At 46.6% G+C, this 24,018-nt stretch overlaps 1 protein-coding gene across 8 annotated transcripts in view; it reads right to left on the reverse strand.

The window, feature by feature from the left end:
• The window catches only part of MUS81 (MUS81 structure-specific endonuclease subunit), a 51,913-nt gene that overhangs the window by 25,944 nt on the left and 1,951 nt on the right, over positions 1-24,018 (reverse strand). For 6 of the 8 annotated variants that reach the window (XM_085857761.1, XM_085857760.1, XM_085857759.1 and 3 more), the window contains exons 2-7: positions 22,961-23,097; positions 10,389-10,518; positions 10,024-10,214; positions 9,814-9,891; positions 9,628-9,705; positions 7,276-7,364 (exon numbers count right to left, since the gene is read on the reverse strand). In XM_085857761.1, coding sequence (XP_085713887.1) covers positions 7,276-7,364; positions 9,628-9,705; positions 9,814-9,891; positions 10,024-10,214; positions 10,389-10,518; positions 22,961-23,097 — 703 coding nt within the window. Of the gene's footprint in view, positions 1-7,275; positions 7,365-9,627; positions 9,706-9,813; positions 9,892-10,023; positions 10,215-10,388; positions 10,519-14,969; positions 16,568-22,960; positions 23,098-24,018 lie in introns of all 8 variants that reach the window. The other 2 variants (XM_085857764.1, XM_085857765.1) reach the window with 2 other exon arrangements.

A 24,018-nucleotide genomic window follows, 5' to 3' on the forward strand; every position in this document is an offset into this window, starting at 1 on the left:
AGGTGCTGCCACCTGCAAAGTTGCAGCAGCTCCTGACTGCTTCTCCACGACAGAACAATACATTTTGTAAGCTTCATGTCATTGTAATATCCAATTAGGACATCGCAGGCAAGGATCTAGCCTTCTCCTCAATTTCTCTTTCTAGAACTTTGAGTTCCCCCCGTTTTTGCTTGGCAGAGTGCCTGAGAGCATTTGATTTTACCAGAAGACTGTGGCGAGTTTTGCCACCTTTTGCCTCAGCCTCGTCTGCATATTTTTTCTGACAATGTGGTCAGACCTTCTATGTCAGTTTCCAACATCTTCTTTCTCTTTTTCAAACCATCCACTTCATCTTCAACCATTTTTCGTTTTCTTTGGATGGCTTCTTGCCCTTTCTTTCTTTTCTCTTCTTCAAGATATTGATGGTATTTATGTCGAGAACTGGAGCCTGAGGATAGCAGTTCCTTTGTGATTTCAACTTTGAGCATTCCACTTACCAGTACAAAATAATCAATGATCTGCCTCAGTGCCACAAGCATGCCTTCATCCAGGTTGTCCTTCTCTATCTGTCTGTTGAGGGAAAAACCCCTCTCAACAGACGCCTGACCATGGGAAACTAGCAACACTTTACGAACTAGACCCCACAACTTCTCAAACTTATTGTTTTTACCCACACATTCATAGAGTAACACATCTACCCTGTCATCTTCAACCTTGAAGTCCTTGAACCTCGACTTCAGTTCACACCCTGCTACATCCTGCAGTAATTATTTGTAACTCGCAACCAACATATCTACATTATCACCATCAACTCTGTTCAGTCACCAAATTTTCCAACAGGCATTTGAATTTGGACTTTGAGTGGTCTTGATCAGTGACCATCAACCTGGGATCCAGAGAAGCCATATTTCTGGATAAACTATACTTAAGAGACCTTTCAAAGATTTTGTTGACACATTTCACCACAAATAGCCCACATTCTTCTTTGAACTGAAACACTTGGCGTTCACTGATGGCCTTGGTTCTCAGGAGGGACTTCAGTTCACTTTCAGCCTTGAAACCAACTTCAATCTTTTTGTTTTCTACCCTTTCCTTTTCAAGATCCAGCTTTAACAAGTCATATGCAGTAGAAGCATTTTGTAATGCAACTGGCTTAACACACCTCTATAACAAATTTCTGACAAGTCTCTCAATATCATGAACAAGAAAGGGACCCATTGGCTTGTCTGTTTGGTACAAGTCTAAAATGGTTCAACTGCACTGGCTACTGACCTGAAAAAGACAGTTTTGCGACAGCTAGCTTATCATTCATTGCACCATGCAGAGTTTTGTAAGAGTTGCTGGTTGGTTTCGGCTTCTTCTGGCTTTCACATGCCTCAGCAAATAACTTCAGGTGAGGCCACAATAGAATAACTCTGCTGCAGACAGGACCATTGTCAACCCACCTGTGCTTACAAAATTTCAATGGGAAGTCTTTACACCCAGTTACATCAGTAAAATCATCGCGCCTGGCAGAGGTATCTTTAAACAGCTTGTATGGACTTGAGAGAATATCACCAAGATCCCAACCAGTCTCACGAGCACCGGTCTGGAACGCCCCATGAATGACATGGAGGCCACAGCTCCCAATAGTCATCAAGCCCATATCACACTCATTCTTAATTTCTTTCCCCAATTTGTCATAAAAAGACCAATTCACTGAAGGACCATCCATAGATACCTGCAACAAACCACTTCTACGTAGATTAGAAGTTGATGCATTGAATTGTTCCAATAAATCAGTTGCAGCAGCATGACCTAGGTCAGGTCAGGTTCGATCTGTGACCTGCTACAGGTACCATGTAAACCTGTACTAACCTGTTCCATGGTCGGGTTGTCGGCGACTAAACCGTCTCCCCCACCAGGTTTTCTGGTGAGGAGGGTGTTTGGATATGGACACCCAGCAGGATTAAAAACAAAACCTGTCAAAGGGCGGAGGAGCTCCTTGTGAGCCAACGGCCATCCATATCTAGTGCCCAACTGTGTCTGCGGACGTCCTCCTGCAGTTGGGTTACTTCTTATTAGGAGGTTGGTGGCAGGATTTGCACTCCAGCCATCGTAAAACGCTTCATTAATGCGTTTGGTGTCATTTCCCTGGTCTCTATTTATGCTCCGACTGAGGCGAGTGATCTTACCGTGAAGGATGCATTCTACGCCACACTCGAGTCTGTGGTTGATCAGTGCCCCAGACGAGATACACTTCTAGTCTTGGGGGATTTCAATGCATCGACTGGAACTGATAGGGATGGTTATGAGGTGTGTGTTGGTCCCCATGGGTCAGGAACTATGAACCAGAATAGCACTAAGTTCCTTGACTTTGCAAGAAGTCATGGACTTAGGGTGGCTGGTTCATGGTTTCAGCGCCCACAAGCTCATCGCTGGACTTGGTATTCCAACGCTGGCGGTGTGGCAAAGGAGATTGACCATGTCCTCATTGACGGTCGTTGGAGGATGATCCAGAACTGCAGGGTCTACCGGAGTGCTCAGTTCCTCAATACTGACCACAGGCTTGTTGTAGCAACTCTAAAGCTGCACCTTAAATCCTGGAGAATGGTACCATCCCAGCCTAGGCTGGATGTTGCCAAGCTCAGGGATGAGAGAGTAGCTGAGGAGTTTGCGAACAGGCTGAGTGGACACTTGGGGGTCTGGGTGCTTTGGGGGTCCTGAAGAGTTGTGGAGCACCTTCAAGACCACCGTCCTTGATGTTGCCGGTGGATGCCTTGGAGTTCACCGCAGGGCAAAGAAGAATTTTGTCTCTCAAGGGACACTGGATACCATTGACCAGAGTCGCAGGGCCAGGCTGAATGGCAGAGCTGAGCTGTTCAGGGAGCTGAGGCGTAAAACTGTACGTGCACTGAGGGTGGACAAGGAGGCCTATGTGCGAGGAATCTGTGAGGGGGTAGAGCATCACCTGTGGACAGGTGATTCTCGTCCCGCTTACAGGGGAATTCGCGCATTACGTTCATCCAAGCCCATCCCTCGGAGCACTGCAGTTCGAGCAGAGAGTGGTAGGCTCTTGACAGAGGAGTCTGAAGTGAAGGCCCGCTGGGCCGGTTACTTTGAGCGGTTGTACCAGGCTGATCCCCCAGCTGTCGAGTTGGACGTCAAGGGTGTTACAATCCCTGTTGCTGACCCTCGAATCAACTGTGGTCCACCATCGCTTGTGGAAACACGGGCTGCGGTGAACCAGTTGAAACGGGGCAAAGCTCCAGGGATCTGTGGCATCCATGCTGAACTTCTCAAGGCTGGTGGAAATGCTGCACTCGCGTCGTTGCATGCAGTTTTGTGCTCTGCCTGGAACACAGGCATCATCCCAACTGACTGGAAGAGGGGCCTTGTTGTCCCTCTCTGGAAAGGGAAGGGTGATCGCCAAGACTGCAACAACTACCGAGGGGTGACGCTGCTCTCAGTGCCGGGCAAGGTCTTTGCTCGGATAATTCTTGATAGGGTTCGCCACCATCTGCTTGAGCACCAGCGTCCAGAGCAGTCAGGCTTTACACCAAAGAGGTCAACGATTGACCGTATCCTTGCTCTTCGTGTCCTCACTGAACGCAGACGAGAGTTTCGGCAGGGGCTGCTTGCAGCCTATGTTGATCTCTGTAAAGCGTTCGATTCAGTGAATCGGGATGTCCTCTGGAGGATTCTTGGTCTTCGTGGGGTGCCACCGAAACTGATCGATCTGATGTCTGAACTCTACTCTGGTACTGAGAGTGCTGTGAAGTGTGGTGGTACCGCCTCTGACTTATTTCCAGTTGTTACTGGAGTTCGTCAGGGATGTGTACTTGCCCCCACACTTTTCAACACTTGTATGGACTGGATTTTTGGGAGGATGTCGGAGAGATCAAGTTGCGGTGCATCGTTTGGCAATGTCAAGATCTCGGACCTTGATTTTGCAGATGATGCAGTCATCTTTGCGGAGACTTTAGACATCCTCTTGGGGGCCCTTGAGGTGCTGAATGAGGAGTCGGAGCCGTTGGGATTACGGATTTCTTGGGTCAAAACAAAGATCCAGGCTTTCGGTGACATCTTGGATGCTGCTGTCCTGTCTGTGTCTGTTTGTGGTGAGGATGTTGAGGTCGTGGATAGATTCACTTACCTTGGCAGTGATATTCATGTCTCCGCAGGTTGTGAGCCGGAGGTCAATAGACGTCTGGGTCGGGCCTGGGGAGTCATGGATTCACTGGATCATGGGGTGTGGCGCTGCCGGTACCTGTGCGGGAGGACGAAAGTCCGAGTCTTCAGGTCCTTGGTACTTCCAGTCTTGCTCTATGGGTGCGAGACTTGGACTTTGACCAAGGATCTGAGACGGAGACTTAATTCCTTTGGTACCAGGTCTCTTCGGAGAATCCTTGGCTATCGCTGGTCGGATTTTGTGTCCAACGAGCGGTTGCTGAGAGAGACTCGGATGAGATTTGTTACCTGCATAGTCCGTGAGCGTCAGCTGCGGCTGTATGGACATGTGGCTCGTTTTCCTGACGCTGATCCTGCTCACCAGATTCTCTCAGCGAGGGAGTCTCATGAGTGGAGGAGGCCAGTGGGCCGACCACGTGCCTCATGGTTGCAGCAGGTTGACCATCATCTCAAGGAGATGGGGATGGGCCTGGCATCTGCCTGGGGGATGGCCAGACGGAGGCCCCTGGAGTACCGGCGGAAAGTGGACGCAGCGACGCGCTGTTCTGGCACATGCTCCCATACCTGACCTGAGCAGCATGACCAATGAATTGTGATGTTCGGTATCTAGTGTGGACTTGGTCATGGTGCCAAAGTCTGACATGAATGTCTAATTGTTTATTTTTAGTCTTTGTGTTCATGCTTTCATCGAACAGCAAAACATATTCACTATCTTTATTTATGCGACTCTTCAGAAGAGAAGAGAAGTGAGGAGCAAGCCCAAATTGGCAGAGATATCTACATTTTGTTTCACCGCAGGCAAATGTTTCGGCAACAGGATGCCCTTGAAACATCCTTTTAAATAAATCAGAAGTTCCCTCACACAAACGAAAGGAATAATGCGACTCGACACATTTCATTGCCCACAACACTTCTGCTATTAGAGTCTGTGTTCCACCATGTCCAGGTCTACAAGAAGCTGGCACTCGAACAGGATGAGCAGCAGCCTGAGGGGCAGCAGGCTGAGGAGCGGGGGCAGTACGTGCTGGATTTGCATCTGAGGTTGTCGCAGCTCCCGTATTAAAATAATCTCCCATTCCACCCAAAGTTGAACCTACAGACCTCATAGCTGAAAAATAGAAAAGTACCAGGTATGTATTTACATTGTAATCAAATACATACCAGATACCATGGATACTGCGAGACAATTCGGTCAATCACTCAATGCCCAAAAGATCGTTGATCATATATCAGAATACGCAAACACAGTTTCACTCACCTTGTAGATGTTTTTGTCCTTCACCATGGACGGTGAGGGCAGAAACTCCCAAGCTTTTCACAGAGAAAGATTTGCGGCACACACGACAACGAGCAGAAGATCGACATCCGGGATCTTTCTCCAACCATCCTTTGAATTCCGGTTTATCAAGCCAGGAAGCTTGGAAATAGCATCGTCCAGGCATCCTTTGATGTATCGTGCATGTAAATTTGGGTCAACGAATTCTATAAATGCCGATGATAATGGATATAATAGGCGTATTGTTCAGCTCTTTTATCGTGATGACGGCGATCACAATGGCGGCCGAAGTTTGCCGAGATGACCCGAATGCAGACACGTGACCACTTCGGCAGCCGCGCAAAAACAAAGCCACGTGCTCTGGCATGAGGATGGGCAGGAATGAAATGCCACCATGCCGCTTAACCAGTAAACAGTTTTTTCACGTTACTAAGTCCACGTTACTATTCACGAAAAGTTCACGTTACTATTTAAAGATTATTCCATTTATCGTATTGTAATTTCGTAAATACACGATATATCGTAAATACGTAAATACATTATGACGCGTTTCGCTATTGGCTTAATCAAGGCACGTGACGAAATATCGGAAGTTGTTGTTTTTTTTGGGTTTTTTTAGCCGACAAAACCTTTAGGACGCTGCTCGTGGACACATTTGTCCTTGTTTAGAATACTAGTGCGAGGAAAATGAAACACCGTTCACCAAATAACAGGAAAATCTGATTTTTATTGACTTTTGAACATTTTCCAGAAATTTAAGGACATTTAAGTACTTAAATTGTACAACTCAGAAATGTTGGACTTTTATTGGTTTTAAGGACCCGTTCGAACCGTGATTGAGGTGTCAGTTCCCAGTGATTTTGGCCTAAACAAAGCCGAGATAAAGAAAATGACCAAATATCAAGATCTCAAAAAAAAAAAGAAGTGAAAAGCTCCTGGAGTCTGAAGAGCACCGAAATTGTACCAGTGATCATTGGAGCAACAGGAATGAAGAAGAACTTCACAGAGATCTTCAAAACCATCCCTGGGAATATTACTACAAACAAACTACAGTTGGAAGCTGTCTGGGGCTCAGTGACGATCCTGAAAAGAGTCCTGGGAACAAAACTGAGAACACAACTTCACAGCTTGGTGCGTGAATTGTGACAACCCCTCATCCCACCCCTCACACCCTTACTGAAATGGAGGTGGAGACTTCAAAACCTGGAAGGACTCTATTCCACCTTCTGAAACCCATATTAGGAGACAACAAGCAACAAAACACACACACACACACACTAACAAAAAGTGCGGTTCAATGATAACGGAATGAGTTATAACGAGTGTTTCTTGCAGCAAGAGACCGCTGGAGCGAGTACAGTGAATTCCACTGCAATTTATGTGAAGGCAGCTCCCTCTCTTGCTTTGGAAGTCCCTTCCTTCTATTTGTAACATCCTACTCTCCAAACGATACTCTCGAGTCGCCGAGCTTGGATGAACATTAGTTTAATGAGCCTGGCAACACGATCCAACGAGGTAGGAATTACAAATGTTTCCAGTCAAAAAGAAGACAATACAATTAGTGTCGGTCACAAAACAACAATGGCTTTGTTGCAATTCACACAAAGTGAAAAAACACTATATACGAGTCTCTGTTAATGTTCATAATAAGGACTTCACCAAACGGAAACGGTAAAATAAATATTTATGTGGGACTAATAGAAACATCGTGACATGTTCATGAGAAAGAAAATCACAAAGTGCTGTAAGGGTTCAGTACTCGGTACATAGTATCAGACATCATTCACACCATAAAATGCCTGCACCACACACGGAAAATTCTGGAGACAGGCACCACAACGTTAGTCCACCTTGCGGGCTTCCCGCTGCGCCGCACCAGGCCTTTCTTGATCAGGGTGGTCATGGATGACCACGCAGAATACCGGCTGTTCGCCTCGGGCTGCAAGTATGATTGAAAAAAAAAAAAGTGGCAAAACAAGCAAACAGTTTTAAAAGGTCACTTTTCAAAAATGCACAAAGGATGATTGATCCGCGTTTAAAACTGGCCAAGCCCTCCACTTCATCCCTCCTAACTCCCAGGAGCAACGTTGGGTGCATTTTCCCCTCGGCAACCAACTCCTGTTTGTCCGTGTGATGTATCGTCCTCCCAACAGGAATGACTCCACTAACATCTCGCTCTCTGCCAACACGAACCATCATATAATCACCCATCTCAACTCCATCTTCCTCATACTCGGTCATTTTAACCGTCGCCATACCACTTGGCTGGGTGTTGGTATCTCTTCAACCAGCGACGGCATTGCAGCAAAGGACTTCTGTGGCTCCATTGGCCTCACCCAATCGGTGAACCTTCTGATCTAGATTTCTACCAGTGATGCATGCCGATTCTACCAGTGTCCAGCTGTTCACTCACGTTGACTGGCAACCAGCACACAAATCAATACACAAGCTCTCCATTTAGAATGAAGCTACCTTTCAGGTAAACACTTACGACACACTTCTGGTTTAATTACTTATCTTTATTTATTTTTTTTTTTTTAACCGTTCATGCACACAACTTCAAACGATACGGGAACCTGTTCACACGAAAACCAACCAAAAAACTGAAACAAGAAATTACAATGATGTTTAAAAACACGCTCACATGACCTGATCAAACACTTAGCACAATAACCCCGAACGTGATGGAATACATCTTCTTCTAAGCACGAAACCACAAAATCATCGTCAACAGAACAAATTCTAGCAAATCTAATGAGCTGAGATGAAAACAACATTGTATCCTATTCTCAACCGGTACATGAATAGATGGAAACGTTTACAAAGCGACAGGAAAACTAAAATAGTCAACTTCACGATACACGTTTGAACTAAAACTATTATTTCCAACTCTTAACCCATCAAGATATGCCACTACACCATCATCACTCGTTACTCTTATCTTCGATTATGCCTTCTGATTAAATCCTATGAAGTGGACCACCGTAAAACATGTAATTAATCAAACAAATATCATCGATATAACGACGTGAAGAAGATAACATTTTAGCGAAGCCGAAATGCTTCTCATTCATCAACTTCTGCACAAATGAAAACTCACGATAAACAAGGAAAATGTCCTCCAATCGAGGGCTACAGTTCCCTTTTGTGCCTTAAGTCACTCAAACTTTTGGGCCTCACCATCAGACGTGATCTTTTTGGAGCAGACCATACTTCGAAAATGGCTTCCACATTGAGTACCACAGTTGACTCTCTTCACAGCTGGTTGGGCATCCCTCTGTCGTGCAAAGTCTTTCCTTAGCCAACCTGAACTTTTGACAACCTAAAAGGCATTAATTTGCAGCTTGATGCAGTACTGCTCTCCCCTTTGGGCTGGCGCCCCTGCTTCCCACCTGGTCCTTATTGACGCCATGGAAAGCAAGGCCCTCGGAATCAATGATATCTCCCGTGACAAAGCTGAGTGTCTCGGTCCGTTACTTTTACATCACAGACAGGTTTGTGACCTCTGTGTTCCACCGCCTCCTTTTTTGGTCTAGCTCCCTCTCTGCCAACTCTTGGCTCAGTCCCTCCCAGGTTTCTGCAGGGCACGCAGTCTGTCAATTTCCTTTATCTTATTAAACTCACAAAATCCAGACTCACTGCTCACCTCCACTCATTTGTTCCTATTTTATCTCCCCTGTAGAACCAACTTCCCCAGAGTCTTCAGTACCATTCTTCCCTCCAGGGCTTCAAGACAGCTGTTCATCAATACCTCAGGTCATCTCCCATCCACTCATGACCTCTTCACCCCCAAATGACCTCATTGCCAAGCCCTCCAATTTTCCAGGTTACTGCGATTCCACCCCATCCCACCCATTTTCATTTCTGAGTTGGTTTGTACCTTTTATATTTCATCCCAGCTTTCCCCTTCTTCTCCTAGCTGTGTTTCAGATTGTGTGGAGCGTGTTCACCCAAACTCCCAAGTGTCCTTCCTCACCTTCCTTCAATCTCACTCTTACTTATACTCTGCTGTTGGTGTTTTCCCCCCTTTACATTTTCGTTTCATTCCATTCTGCTCGAGCTCTTCCACGAGCCTCGACCATGTACACAAAAAAAAATTACATAAAGTAAAGTATAAAAAGCCAATCAAAAGGTTAACCGCTGAATATTATAAAAATGTGACGGACAGCAGCTAGCATGATACGAACAAAAGTACCACTCACCACAGTGAGAGACGCATCACACAAAGCCTGGGCCTCGTTTTGCAGTTCCGCTTTCGTTAGAGAAATTTCGCCACCCACCTGCCACGAAGAGGAAAATGACGGCATGTGCAGAGGCCGACGCGTAAGGGGTTTACATGAACAACAATGGAAACGCAATTACCATATCTCCCTCAACCCCCAGTGCACCTGATTGCTGCGGTATAACGTGATCAGCAATGCATAACCCCCAGACCGTTTCTGGGGAACATATTCCTTCATCTTTTTCTGTATGAAAAAAAAAGTTAATACGTTTTTGTTTGTTTTAAGCCGAGCAAAAGACATCTTAAAAATTAGCCACAAGTTAATGCATCATAAGTTCCAACCAAACGCGACGCAAATCCAGCAGCTCGAGCTTACATCCACGACGTCTTTCTTGGGGAGGCTTCCAGACGGGCCAGCCCTCGTCGGCTTCTCTCCTCGACTCCGTCGAGGTTGGGAGCAGGTGATGGATTTGACGCGAGGAGAGCGTTTGTGCTTTGTAGCGTCGCAGACTGCTTTGGCTCGGTGACCTCGAGGCGTATCAAGATAATGTATATTTGCTTCAGGACCTGATTGAAGAATACAAGGAACTACTGGAACAAAATAATTCCCGTTAAAAAGACAAAGCAATCGATGACGATCCAACAGAAAAAAGTGTGGAACGTGCATCTTCTCGAATCCAAAAGCATCGATTGTTGTTTATTTTTGCACTTAGGTAGAGCATTCAAAAGGGTCGCACTCACCATGCTTTGAAAAGTACTCTGCAAGCTTCCGATCCAACATCTTGCAAATAGAATCTCCAAAGTTTTGCAAAATTTTCGCTTCGGCACCATTCTTGAGGGGCAAGGGGTATTTCTTCAGAGAGGTCAACGCCTACATGATGAAGACAGAAACTAACTTTTTGCTTCGTCGACCCTTTCCAACTCTTTCAATGCCACTTTTGACAAAATCACCACGGGCTCCGTTAAGGCAAAATAAATTATGATAGCTACAGTTCTGGGATGGGTCGACCTTTTGGGCATCCATCTGAGCCCTTGCTCCCTGAATCGGTGGCCCTCGGTTAAAATTCCATGTCGGTCAAACTTCGTTTAACAGAAAACACATTTTTCCAGACCAACTATGGCAAAAAATGTTTGTTTGTTTTTTAAACATTTATAGTGGAGTTTGTACATGTATCACATAAGGACAATGACATTGGGATTGATTGAAAGGTTTTCAGTCCAGTCCCAGTCATCAGTATCATCTCCGTCCGCGAGGTTGATCACAATGAACAATCAGCCTTTTCTGTCATCAACCTCCTTCACACATTCCTGGTAGCTTAAACTCACACAACCTATGTTGTTTACCCATCCAGGTATGACGATGCCGTACTTGCAGGTATTTTTCCTTCAAACAATACCTTCTGTAAACCTCACCATCTTTGCACATGGTCGAAGTATGTTGATCTTTTGTTCGTGAAAATTTCTACTCGACTAATTTCCATTTAATAATCTCCCGGTTCAATGGCCATATTTCGACTCTTTACAGCAAGGTGGACTATGTATATTGTTGCGGCCACGGGTACCCAGACACCAGCTTGTCACTCAGGGGGATTAATCCCCGGTTGTCCTCGGAAGAGCCGGACCTGGGGCCACCGCTCACAATTAACGTTGTGGCACGGTGGGTTGTTTTAGAACCACGAACGTCACCCAGTTAACCACGAGTTCCAGTGTCCACCGTCTAATTATTCCGTTTAACGAGAGGTCACGTGGTTACCTGAGCGGGGAGCGCACCCTCGGCAAAGCTTAAGCACCAATATTATCTTGATTATATTTTAATTAAGGCGGCCGAGCGTTTTAACCGCCGGTGCGTACCGACTATTTTTGGTCAAATCTGTGGTAATTACTTCCCAGTCTATCTAGGTCCGGACAATGCTAGACCAATGGAAGGAAAGGACAAACACGGACAGGTTGGAAATCGACAAATAATTTATTAATAATAAAATTAATAAATAAAAACAAATTTTTATTTTCTGAGGTAAATAAGGGAAAAAATTCCAAAGCAATCGAAATGAATAATTAATCGGGAAAAATCAATCAAAATGCCAGGAAAGAGACAGAGCAGATGCTTATCGGGGGTTGACTTACAGCTAAACATAGACTTGGGTACCCAACAGATCATTCGGGGGGGGGGGGGGAAGAGTCGTCTCGCTCACCAGAGAGAAGTCGTCCGTGAAGTGAAAACGTCCTGAAATGTGTGTGTGCGTGTCTTGTCCGTCGCCAGCATCCAGTCTTGCTGTGCACCCACTCGCCAACAGCCTTGAACGCCAGTCGACGTCTGGGGGGCACCGAGATCGTCTGTCGTGGGTTTAGACCCTGGTGCTGTGACACGGGCAGCTCCTCACACTACACGAAACTGGTGATGTCCAGCGACCCACACGGTCCGTTGGTGTCTGACCCGCACCTCACTCGTTGTGACCGACCCGTGCCTCACTCGTCGGCGCTGCTCACACCCACACGCTCACTTGCTCAAGCACTGGAAAGGACGAATTGTCTCGTTGTTGGCTCTGGTCAGACACCCACGCACTCACTCGCTTCCTCGCTCGCACTTCCTTCCTGGCTCACTTGCCCGCTTCTTGCTCGCTTTCTTCACTCGCGCGCTTCCTCTCTCCTCCAACGGACCTCTCCAATTCTTTTTATATATGCGGCCCGTCTTGGCGGGCGCAGAGTCCCCCCAAGCTCACCCCACCCCACTTGCGCACCGTTACCATGACAACCCAGGCTCTTGAAAAAAGGGCAGGCATTGGCGCTCGCGAAAGAAATATGTGCAAAAATGTGTCTGTCGTAAAGAAAAAAAGCTTCCCAGAAGATAGGGGATCTATTCTTTACCCTTCTCAATGCATCACATTTAAAATCCCATTAGACATGGGGATGGGGCTAATCTGAACATGCATTTAAGGAAATAATTGTCTGAGGACCTGGATGTGTGGATGCATTCATCAGACCAGATTCTGAAGTCCATAACAATATATAAATATATAAATATATATATATATATATATATATATATATATATATATATATATATATATATATATATATTGTTGTGGCTTCCCGCCCGTCGGCGTGCGGGCGACCGCTTCTCACCAATGGCGGCCGCTCTCGCCCACCGAATGGGCAAACCTAGTCGCAGATATCAGAACAACGCTGAAATCCAGCTACGGGTGTATCTTTAATCACACCGAAAATCAGCCAGCTATTCTGTCCGCGCGCGACAGGGTCCGATCGCCAAATTGTCGATTTACCTAATTATGCGCACAGACAGAAATGCCGGGGATTTACACCTCGACGGGGACCTGCTTGGAAACGAGCCGCTAAGCAGCTCGCTCTGTTTGCGATTTGCCGAGCGGTGTATATTGCCAAGCCCCGCCGGATCCGATTCTCTTATCGGCTATTAAAAAGCCAGCTAGTATTCCGAACTTAATTATGGCAGTTCAATGAGGGAAAGGACGCAACGAACGGGTGAACATTTAAACAATGACATTTATTTATACATGCACATATACAAGCAATGCACGTATGCAATCATGCAGTCATGTATACAACCAATGCACGTATGGGACAAAACATGAGCAAGACGAAGAACTACAACCATCTATTTATTATGCACACACATGCACTTAACAGTTCTACTTAACGGAGTTGGCGCCACATCATTCATGCAAAGAAAACCCCGGAAAGAAAAGGGCAAGAACTGGGCCTCGTGGGCCTTTAATCGTTCACGGAGCTGTGAAGACCGAAAAAGCTCCGAGAGGCCACGCTGGTCACCTGCCGCCTTCGTGGCGACTCGCTGGGTGCTCCTCGGCGTCCCGTCCACACGGCAGCTGGTGTGACCACGGCGCGGCCCGGGTTCGTCATGCGGCCCGATCGATCGGGCCTAGTCGACAACGCCTCAGAGGAATGAAAGGGCCTTTGCTCATTCAGAGCTGATGCTCTCTGAAGAGCCCGTCCGTTCCTCAGCATCGTTTGGACTGTCTCGGGGCCCGATCACCTCGGACCGTTATGCCGCTGGTTGGCGACTCCTCTCCGGCCTCTTCCCAGATCGGCACGGCACAGCAGGCTGCACTCCAGGCTCCCATCTCCTCCGCTCTCTCCAGCTCCTCACCGACTGCAGACTCCAGACTCCAGGCTGACCCAGCTCCCAACGAGACTCCACACAACTGCTCGCTTGGCATCTCTGCGTGCCCTTATATTGGGTCCGTGAGGCGAGGTTTTGATCTCCGATCTCTCACCTCTGACCCCCGCTGGCTCCGCCCCTTTCGATCTTTTGATCCGATTTTGATGCAAAGCTCGGAGAGAACGGACGTGGCAGAGATCATCAGCCCCACGCGGACGTTGTGGAAATCACCGGCCCCCGTCCGAACAGGGAACCCCCGCGTCTGTCGGCGGCGATGCAGTTCGTGGGGAACTCGCCGTGGCTGGCGCAAAGATGGCGGCGTTTGTGGAGATGCAGGTGAGGCGATGTTGTTCGTTGTTGAGATGTGGTTTAGGAGATGGCGAGGAGATGTCGTTGTGGAGAAGGTGGTTGTTGTGAAGGCAGTTGTGGAGAAGGTGGTTGTTGTGAAGGTGGTTATTGTGAAGGCGGTTGTGAAGGAGGTGGTTGTTATGAAGGCGGTTGTCGTGAAGGCGGTTGTGAAGGAGGTGGTTGTTATGAAGGCGGTTGTCGTGAAGGCGGTTGAAATGCGGTTGGTCCAAAATAAAGATAGCAAAAGAAAAACAGCTAACTGAAAATTCACAGCCCTGCACACAAATAATTGCCCGTTAAACATCGGTGGGGAAATCTATCTGAACACAGACTTATCAAAATAACTGAGCTGAGGACCTATATGGTGTTCTGTAAATTTCCACAACCGTAACAATATATATGTATATAAACAGATGTTTGGTACTACAGAACTTTAATATGGATACAAACAAACACGACATAATAGTGACCGAAGCTTTTGGTGCTGCACTCTTCAGGGTAAAAAAAAAAAAAATCGCAGCAAGTGAAGAAGGAAGTGAAGGCGTGTGCTTTATACGCAGTCTCAATAAGGTAGACTCTGATTGGTTCAACCGTAATGACATCGCGGTTAATCCCAACGCCCATTGGTCGGCTCATCATCTTCACCTCTGTGGTGTATGGGCATAGGGCGCTGAGGGGGCGTGGAGTATTTGTGATAATAGTCACGTGCTTAGGCATGCATAAATCTGTACGCGCCCGCTAGAGACTCAGAGTAATGTACATCCGGGCACGCAATAAACAGAGTTACGACTACGCTCACACTCGCTCCGTGCCTCACTCACCCCGGACATTACAGTTGGCGACGATGGATTGGGATCGGATCACCGCTCGTGGCGGAGTGCATGTTTTCATCGGCAATGACTGAGTTGTTTCCGGAGCAATTGGATTGCCAGGAAAATCATCACAGCTCGCGCGGTACGAGTTCAATCACCTGGCAAGGAGCCCAGGGGAGCGCATCGCAAGTTTCGCCGCGCGGGTGAGACATCTCGCCGTCGCCTGCAAATTCACGTCCAGTGAACGGCAGGCCAGGCTCAAAGATCGTTTTATTGCTGGATTGCAAGAGTCGGACATGGTTTCGGCGATACTACGGCTGAAGTACGAGGACATTACGTTCAATTCAGCAGTCGCAGCGGCATCGGCCGTCGAACAGACGCGGAGAGATATCCAAGCCATTGCCGGCCAGAGCCTCACAGGTGGTCCGGAGGTCCACGTGGTGTGGGGCAACCCCGATGACCCAGGGCAAGGCCTGCAACCTGTGCGAGGCCACCCCGCCGACCCGGGGCGAGACCTGCAACCTGTGCGAGGTTTTGTACATGACGTATGCTTTTACGTCCCGGAGCACGACCTGCAACCTGCACGAGGCAACCCAGACGACCCGGAGCAGGTCCTGCAGCCGATGATGAGCCCGTTTTCAATTGGTCCGATGGTAACAAGACCATTGACAGTGGAGATCGAGGTGAACGAGACTCCGATCGGTTTTCAAATTGATACCGGGGCCGCGGTGTCGATCATGAGCGAACAGACTGCTCGTAGACTCAACGGCCTCAACCTTATCAAGTCTACCCTCACGCTGTACACGTACACCAGCGAAGCGATTATGCCACTTGGCGTGACAGACGTATCTGTGACCTACCGAGGTCAAAGCGCCGTGCTCTCTCTGTTTGTGGTACGAGGGGAGGGGCCGGCGCTCCTGGGCCGAGACTGGCTGACTAGCCTCAGGCTAGACTGGACAGCGCCAGCCATTCACCATGGGCGACCTGTGCCGAGCCGATTAGAGGATCAGTCGGAGGAGGTTTTTCAAAAGCATCAAGGTTTGTTTTGCTACGAGCCTGTACAACTTTAGGACGTGCAGGCAATGCTTTTGAGGAAGGAGGGAGGGGTGCCTCCCTTGGAGCTCGCGGGCGAGGTCCTGCTGGGGGCAGGGGCCACGCGAATGCAGAGTTGGTGTCTGTTCCTTGCTTCCTACAACTACGATATACAGTTCCGGAGCAACGGGGGGCATGCTGACTGCGATGGTCTCTCGCGCTTGCCTTGCGCGGAGGGTCCAGCTTCGTCTGAATCAGCCGACCAGGTTGATGTGTTTGCACTGAGCCGGGTCCAGGGCGGGCCAGTCACCGCCAAGCAGGTCGCGGTGGAGTCGGCTCATGATACAGTACTCGCCCGTGTCGTTCAGGCGATTCCAACGGGGGATTGGAGCAGAGTACTCACCCGTGTCGTTCAGGCGATTTCAACAGGGGATTGGGGCGAGCTGCCTTCGATGGTGGGAGCGGCTCATGATCCGGCGCGCGCTCGTGTTGTGCAGGCGATCGTTCAGCGTGTGATCGCCTCGAGCGTGGTCTGCATAGTCTCTGCGCCTTCGGCTGTTCATTCCGCATCAGAGCTATGGTTGTTCACAAGGTTGTTGTGGTGGCCGGGGTTGGGGAGAGACATTGAACGAGTGGTTAAGCATTGCGCTGCTGGGCAGGCAAATGCCGATAAGCCGCGCATGAACGGAATGTGTTTGATGGTGATCGATGCGTTCGCTGGGTGGCCGGAGCGTGTGGTTTGGCAGGGTGCTTCGACGGGCATTGCGGTGCCCGTCGAATGCTGATTTTACAAATGCATACATTACAAATGCTGATTTTCGAACCTATATGCCATACGTACATGTACATTATTGCTCATATCTCAGAAACTATTGGAGTGCCCATCACAAAACTTATGTGGAAGCTTCTTGACATCATAAGGTACCTCTGGGATGAATTTGAGGAAATTTGAAGGATACATTTTTTGGGGGATTCACGATTGAAGTTTATATTTTGTGATAACTTTTTTGTGGTTGGAGGTAGGAAAATGTTGCCCAGACAAATTCATAGGGCATGAAAATACCTTTAAAATGACACCAAAACCAGCTCTCTAGGTGTTATACTTTTAGAGATATGGCCATTTGAATTCGCGACGTCGTGCTAATTAGTCCAAAGTTCGTTAGTCTGTATCTCACTAGTTTTTTTTTTTAGTTTTTTTATTTTTTTTTTTTTTTTTGTATACCTTGGTCGAGGCTCGTATGAGAGCTAACACACAACTCACAGCAAGGAGGCATGAGACAAGAGGGGCGGGAGTGGAAGGGACAAAACATTGGGGAACAGACACAGGTGAACTGTGGAAGGGAGAGGGATGGGGATGGGACGGGGAACATGGCGAGGGGAAGATGGACATTAAAGGGACTTTCAGGAAGGAAAGCAGGAGAATTGAAGGAAGTGGGCTTGGGTGGATTATCGGGGGTAGAAAAGATCGAGGATTTGGATGGGGGAAGATAAGAGGTGGTGGTGAACAGCTGTTTTGAAAGCCGGAAGGGAAGAATGGGAAAGAATAGAGTGAGGAAGTTTATTCCAAAGGCGGGAAAAAAGAGGAATGAAAGAGTGAAGATGAGCAGTGATTCGTGATTTTGGTAGTTTTACCAGAAGGGGGTTGTTGGCGGACCTTGAGCGCCCTGTGGAAATGTGGTTGGGACAAATCGCAGAGAGAGCAGGGGGGGCAAGGCTGGAGAGAGTCGGTAGAAGACAGAAAGACCACCGACCAACCTGCGGTGATTGAGTGAGAGGCCCAAAGACTCAGCTTCATTGCGGGAGATGCCAATGATCTTAAAAGCCCTGGTTTCGACAGCGTGAAGTCGAGAAAGGTGGGAGGCAGGAGCACCAGCCCAGAGGGAGAGCAGTACTCCATCAGGCTACGGACAAAAGCTTTGTAAGTGGTCAGGAGCTCAAGAGGGCCGAGGAAGGACTTTGCACGACGGAGGATTCCCAGTCGGCGACTGACCATTTTGAGGCAAGGTTGGAAATGTGACTTTCCCAGGAAAGGTCATGGCAGATAGTGAGACCCAGAAGCAGAAGAAAGACTTCTTCCAGAGGATTGTTGAGAAAGTGGATGGGGGGTTTTTAAACGGTCCTTTCGAGAGACATAGTGAGAGTGTGAGATTTGTCTGGATTGAAAGACATGTTCCACGTGTTGGACCAGTTTGTGATTTTATCCAGATCTGCAGTGAGCGAAGAAGCTGCTGCTTGCCGGTCTGAGGGATGACAGATGGTACGGCAGAGGGTTGAGTCATCGGCAAAGAGAAATAGAGGATTTTCCAGAGAGTCCGAGAGATCATTGATGAAAACCAGAAAAAGAACAGGGCCCAGAACGCTACCTTGAGGAACTCCAGCCTGTACAGGAAGAGGGGATGAAAGAACTCCATTTAGGGCCACACGTTGACTGCGACAGGAGAGGAAGTCTGCGAGCCATGAGTGGAGATGGCCTTGAATACCATGGGCAGAGAGTTTGGTGAGTAGGGCAGGGTGCCAGACTGTGTCAAAAGCACGTGATATGTCCAGGGATACGGCTCGGATTTCCTGTCTGGCATTGAGGACCTCCATCCATTGATGGGAGAGCAGTAGCAGCATATCTAGGGTAGAGTGACCTGGTCTGAAACCAAATTGATGATTGGAAATCAAGCCATTGGAGAAGAGGAAGGATTTCATGTCTGAAGCGATGATGGATTCCATAACCTTGCTGATGATTGGGAGAAGGCTGATTGGTCTATAGTTACAGGGATCTGTTTTTGCACCTTTTTATGCAGGGCAGTGATGTTAGCAGATTTCAAGCACATGGCAGATGACCTTGGGAAAATGAGAGGGTGAATAGAACAGAGAGAGGGTGAGCAAGAGCAGAAGAGCAGGCTTTGAGGACACGTGGGCTGATGCCGTCTGGACCGGTTGCAGAATCTGACTCGAGGTTTGAAAGCAAGCTCTCCACCTTGTCAGGAGAAAAAGGATACAGAGTCCAGGGACAGTTGGGTGCGACTGGGTAAAGTGGGTAGAGATAGTGATGGGTTTGGGACACAAGATTTGGCTGCAAACACCGAGTTTAGACATTCAGCTTTATCACGTGTGGAATCAGCAGTGCGGCCATTTGAGGTAAGGGGAGGGGATGGAGGGGAACATACACCAGAAACAGATTTGATTAAACGCCACCAGGATTTTGAGGAGGGAGAGAGGTTTGAGAGTTCAGACTTGAGATGAGAAAGATGTTGTTTTCTGGCTCTCCTGAGGGTAGCTACACACTTGTTCCGAGCTTTGTGGAAAGAACTGCAGATTGCCCTCAGTTGGGTTTGCTTTCCATGAGGCAAAGGCAAGTTGTTTCAGGACAACTGCCTCGCCACAAGCTTCAGTAAACCAAGGGCGGGAGGAAGGGTAAGACAACTGAACACGAGAGGGGATAAATCTGTGCATGAGGGAGAGCAAGTTTCTTTGAAAGAATTCCCAGGATGAGTTGATGTTTGAGAAAGTAGTGATAGGAGACCAGTCTGTAAGTTTGATGGCTGCTCGGAGACCCTGCCAGTCGGCTTGAGTGAAATGCCAGACTCGACGGCGGTGAGGTGGTTCTCTGATAACAGCCAGAGAGATGTCCACTTTAATAAGGACGTGGTCAGAAGAACCAATTGGAGCGAAGGAAGAGCAGCAGATATTGTCAGGGAAATTTGTCAAAATCAGATCCAGAAGAGATGGAGTACCATTGGTTGAGATCCGGGTCGGGAAGTTGACCGATTGAGTCAGTCCCAATGAGTCACAGAAAGCTTTTGCTGATGTCCCATGGCAGGTGAGAGAGGTACCCACACCTAGCCAACTGGCGTGATGACAATTGAAGTCGCCACATAAGAGGAAGAGAGAGTTTGGGTGAGAAGATAGAAGATGGTCCACGTTTTCGGAGAGTGAGGTGTAGATGGAGTCATCACTGTTCGGTGGACGGTACAGTACACATATAAACATGAGGTGGGAGTGGAGGGAAGCCGAAGCCAGAGTTATTCCTGGGGGTGTGGGGGAGTGAGAGCAGTGCAGGGAGAGTGAGGAATAGAGTCTTTGATGAAGAGAGCAAGACCTCCACCAGGACGAGGCTCAGGTCTGTCATACCGTAAGAGGGAGTAACCAGGGAGAGATACTTGGGGAGTCAGACACGTCATGGGAGAGGAAAGTTTCTGTTAGGCAGATAATGTCTGGTTTGTCAGTGGCAACCTGCATAGAAAGATCTGAAAGGTTTGAACGAAGGCCCCGGATATTTGAGGTCCACACTTTTAATGAAGAGGTAGGGGAGGAGGCTTTTGGTGCAGGAGGTGGAGGGGCGGGGAGGGTCGGACGAGGGACGAGGGGGGAGGTAAGGAGGGTTGCTGAAGGAGTGTGGGGTATTGCAGAATAGCGAGGGGAGGGGCCGAATGAGGAGGAGAAAAGGCTCTGTGGTGCTGTGAGAGAGGGGGACAAGAGACAAGGAAGATGGCAGTTGAGGATTTGAGGAGGTGGAGTGAAGAGATGGAGGTGAGAGGGCAGTGGAGGGAGGCAGGTTGGTGGATGAGAGGGGGCAACTTAGAAGGAAGAGTGAGGGGATGAAAGGTGGGAGAAAGGTGAGGGAAATTTTTGAAAGAGGTGAGAGGGAGGCTTGGAGGGAGAAGAGTGGGATGGTTGCTTTGAGAGTGAGAGTGAGGGTGAGGGGGTGAGTTGGCACTGAAGTTGGAAAAAAGAATGGTTGATGGAAAGCGAGCATCCATAGCAAACTGTGGTTTTTAAAAGTTTTAGGTCAGAGATACGATTTAACACAATTCTTGATGGATGCAATGAAAGGCGAATTCAGAGCATGGAGAGAAGAAGCGCTGTAATAGTTGGATTTTTTAGGCAAGGAATGAAGGAGAGAGGTCGAAATGAGAGCAGTCTGTTAAAATAGCAGAAGAGTAGTGCATTGTGAAACAGTAAAGAGTACCACATGTGTGAGAGAGGAAGATGAAGCATTATAAGATCGTTTTTGTTGTTAATATTAATGTATGAGAGAGTTCAACAGATTAGGTCATGGAAGTGTAAAAAAAAAAAAAAGAAATCGAGGAAGACGAGGAGGAAGTTAAGAGGAAGAAGTAGCAGAATCGGGAGAAGGTTGTTGTTGTTGTTGTTGGGTTTTTTTTTTTTTTTTTGAGATAAGAAAGAGATTAGTTGGGAGAATGGGGGATATTTGGAAAGTGGGAGGATGAAAATTGAAGGTAATGGGGAGGATAGAAATTGAAGGTAATGGGGAGAAAAAACAAACAAACAAAAAAAAAAAAACGATCGAACACCAAGTGGAACCGGTAGGCTTCAAGCCTAGGACTAGGCCTCAAACACCAGGTGAGAACGTCGACATAAATACTCACAAAATAGCACGATTTTTGAAACAAAACCGAACTAGGAACACACATTAACATGTAGGTGAGAAAATTAAACAGTTAAAACGGGACAAATAACAACCGGAACTTAACTTTGAGAATGTCAGCAGGGAGCCCCGAAGGAGACCTCTTGCCGCTCAAAACCGGAACCGGAAGTTCCCCATTAAGTTAAGTTAAGAGGCTGTTAGCAAAAATATTTGAGTTCTTGCCGTTTTTCATGGGTCGCAATTGGTTCCCAAAGTTTTACAAAAATCTGAGAGATGACGGCAGATTCTTTGATGAATAGAGTTATGGAGGAGACACACCCCTTGACAAACACAGATATTTATTAGTAAAGATTATCTACTGGACTACCAATACACTTTATTGTATTTATTCACACCTCTAGCATTTGCTAACTGTGCCATATATCTTTAGACCATCCCGCAGTGGGAGACGGTTTTGCAATCGCATCTATCTGTCTGTCTGTCCAAACCTTTATTATGAGAATGCAGAGAAAAATAATTAATAATTGGGTCAAAATGTCAGAGGGCAAAATTCGAGCAACTATAAATAGCCATTATTAGCTCAGCCACAGCGCATCAAGGGCAAGACAAAGGAGTTTTCTTTTTTTTTTTTCACCTTGGAGACGAGTTCCGGTAATTTGGTTGCTCAGGGAAAAGCTGATTACATAGAGCCCCTCCCTATAAACTTTTAATTTTTCAGCAGAGAAAACGATAAAAAGTGTTCAAGGCTTATTTGGTAACCGTAGAGTGATAATGATAATTGTAATGGGACATAACAATAGCACGTCAAGTGCGAGATGGCAGATTTTTTGGGGTTTTTTTTAAATCTCTTCCGAGTTTCTTTATTTATTTACCATTGAGCTTGAGTACGCATGTCCAGGCCATAGCTTCTTTTTAACCATCTAAGCTTTTGCCATCAAATTTTCAACAAACCTTTATTGTGAGAATATAGAGAACACAAATTAATAAAATGTACCGGTGCAATCTCTTTTTCAACTGTTATTGTTTTTGTCAAATTTAGTTTGAGGACAAAGCGGACGTGGACTGGCTTTCCATTTTGGGATGCTCTCTAGTTGTATTTCATATAATAACATTTTATGGGCATCTGAATGTTTTCAAAATTTGCTTTATTTATTTCTATTCTCACAAGTTTGCTAGAAAATATATATATATATATATATATATATATATATATATATATATATATATATATATATATATATATATATATATATATATATATATATATATATATATATATACACACACTGAGTTAGACATGTACTTCTCCCAATTAGGTGCAGTTGAAATCGAATTTGCCGAAAGTCCTTACTATTAAAAGTGCATTGGCATATCCTTATAATCTGACCTCAGCTGGAGCTGCATTGAATGCAATCATTAACCTCTATATTTAGACCTCAGCTGGTGATAATCATTCTCAATCAAAAGGCAAGCTCACACATTACCTTAAAAGTAGATTATATAACCTATCAGCAGCATATTAAACAAAAAATAATAAATAAATGAATATTCATTCAAAGGTAAGTCAGCATTCAGATGGCCAAGGTACCTTTTGGTAGACGTACTGAGACTTCTTGCCCTTGGCAGCGGCATCGTTTGCCCACTCATTGAGCCAGAGGACAAAAAGATTATTTGGGCACCGCAATCCCCTCTTTCTTTTCTTTCCTATTCGAACCGTCTCCATGTCTGCAAAGTCGGCAGCAACAACAATAGTATATTAAACTGCACCCTCCTTTGAAAGGCTAGACAATATAATTTCTGACAAGACATTGTGAACAACACACCATCGATACCGAAAATGAAGATTTACGAGTGAGCATTATGTTGGTCTTCTTACATGTACTATTATTTATGTTATGGCCTCAATTATTCCACATTCTTGTGGGATCGGCCCGGGGAAAGCCTTTGGCCCAAGTCTTTGATGAACCAGCTGGATAGGCCCGGCATTCAACTGAAAGCGATACGAGTAGGAATTTGTAATTTGTTCAGGGTGGTGGCGACACAACTCACCTGCTCTTCACAAAAGACACCGAGGGACATTTAACGACCAGTGCTGGAAGACGGGTCCTCTTGCTTAATGCCAATCCAACGGATGGCCGACACTTTGAGGCATCGCCCTAAATATAATCCAAGAGATAGCAAGGTGTTCTTCATGCGTCTGAGGCCAAAATGTTTGTAGTCATTTTATTTTCTCGGAGGAAATTTTGTGTACAATTTTAAAAAAAATCCATGTCTTGCAGTCCTCAGCTTGGCAGGTAATGTGTGAGAGCCATGTGATTTATTGTACCACGAGGTCGATTTTAGGGAAAAAATTTATAATAACAATTTATTTTGAGCCTAAAAGTATCTCCAGTAACATGTGAGGTATCAAAATTAATTAAAGACACATTACAGACTATTACAATGACTGTTGTATGGATACATTTTGCAAATTTTAACAAAAAAAGTATTCTTTGCATGAAAAATCATTTAATTTAGGTAATGTCAACAACAGAAAATGGTTGGTTTTGAAAAAAAACAAAAAAAACTTTTTTTGCTGTCAAAAATGCCTGATTAGCATTTTTAAAATGTGAAATTCTCACTTGTGCGTTTTGTACCGTTAGCTCG

The sequence above is a fragment of the Eptatretus burgeri genome, chromosome 15 (genome assembly GCF_056783735.1).
Source record: "Eptatretus burgeri isolate ZD-2024b chromosome 15, Ebu_testis_v1, whole genome shotgun sequence".
In the NCBI taxonomy this organism is placed as follows: Eukaryota; Metazoa; Chordata; class Myxini; order Myxiniformes; family Myxinidae; genus Eptatretus; species Eptatretus burgeri.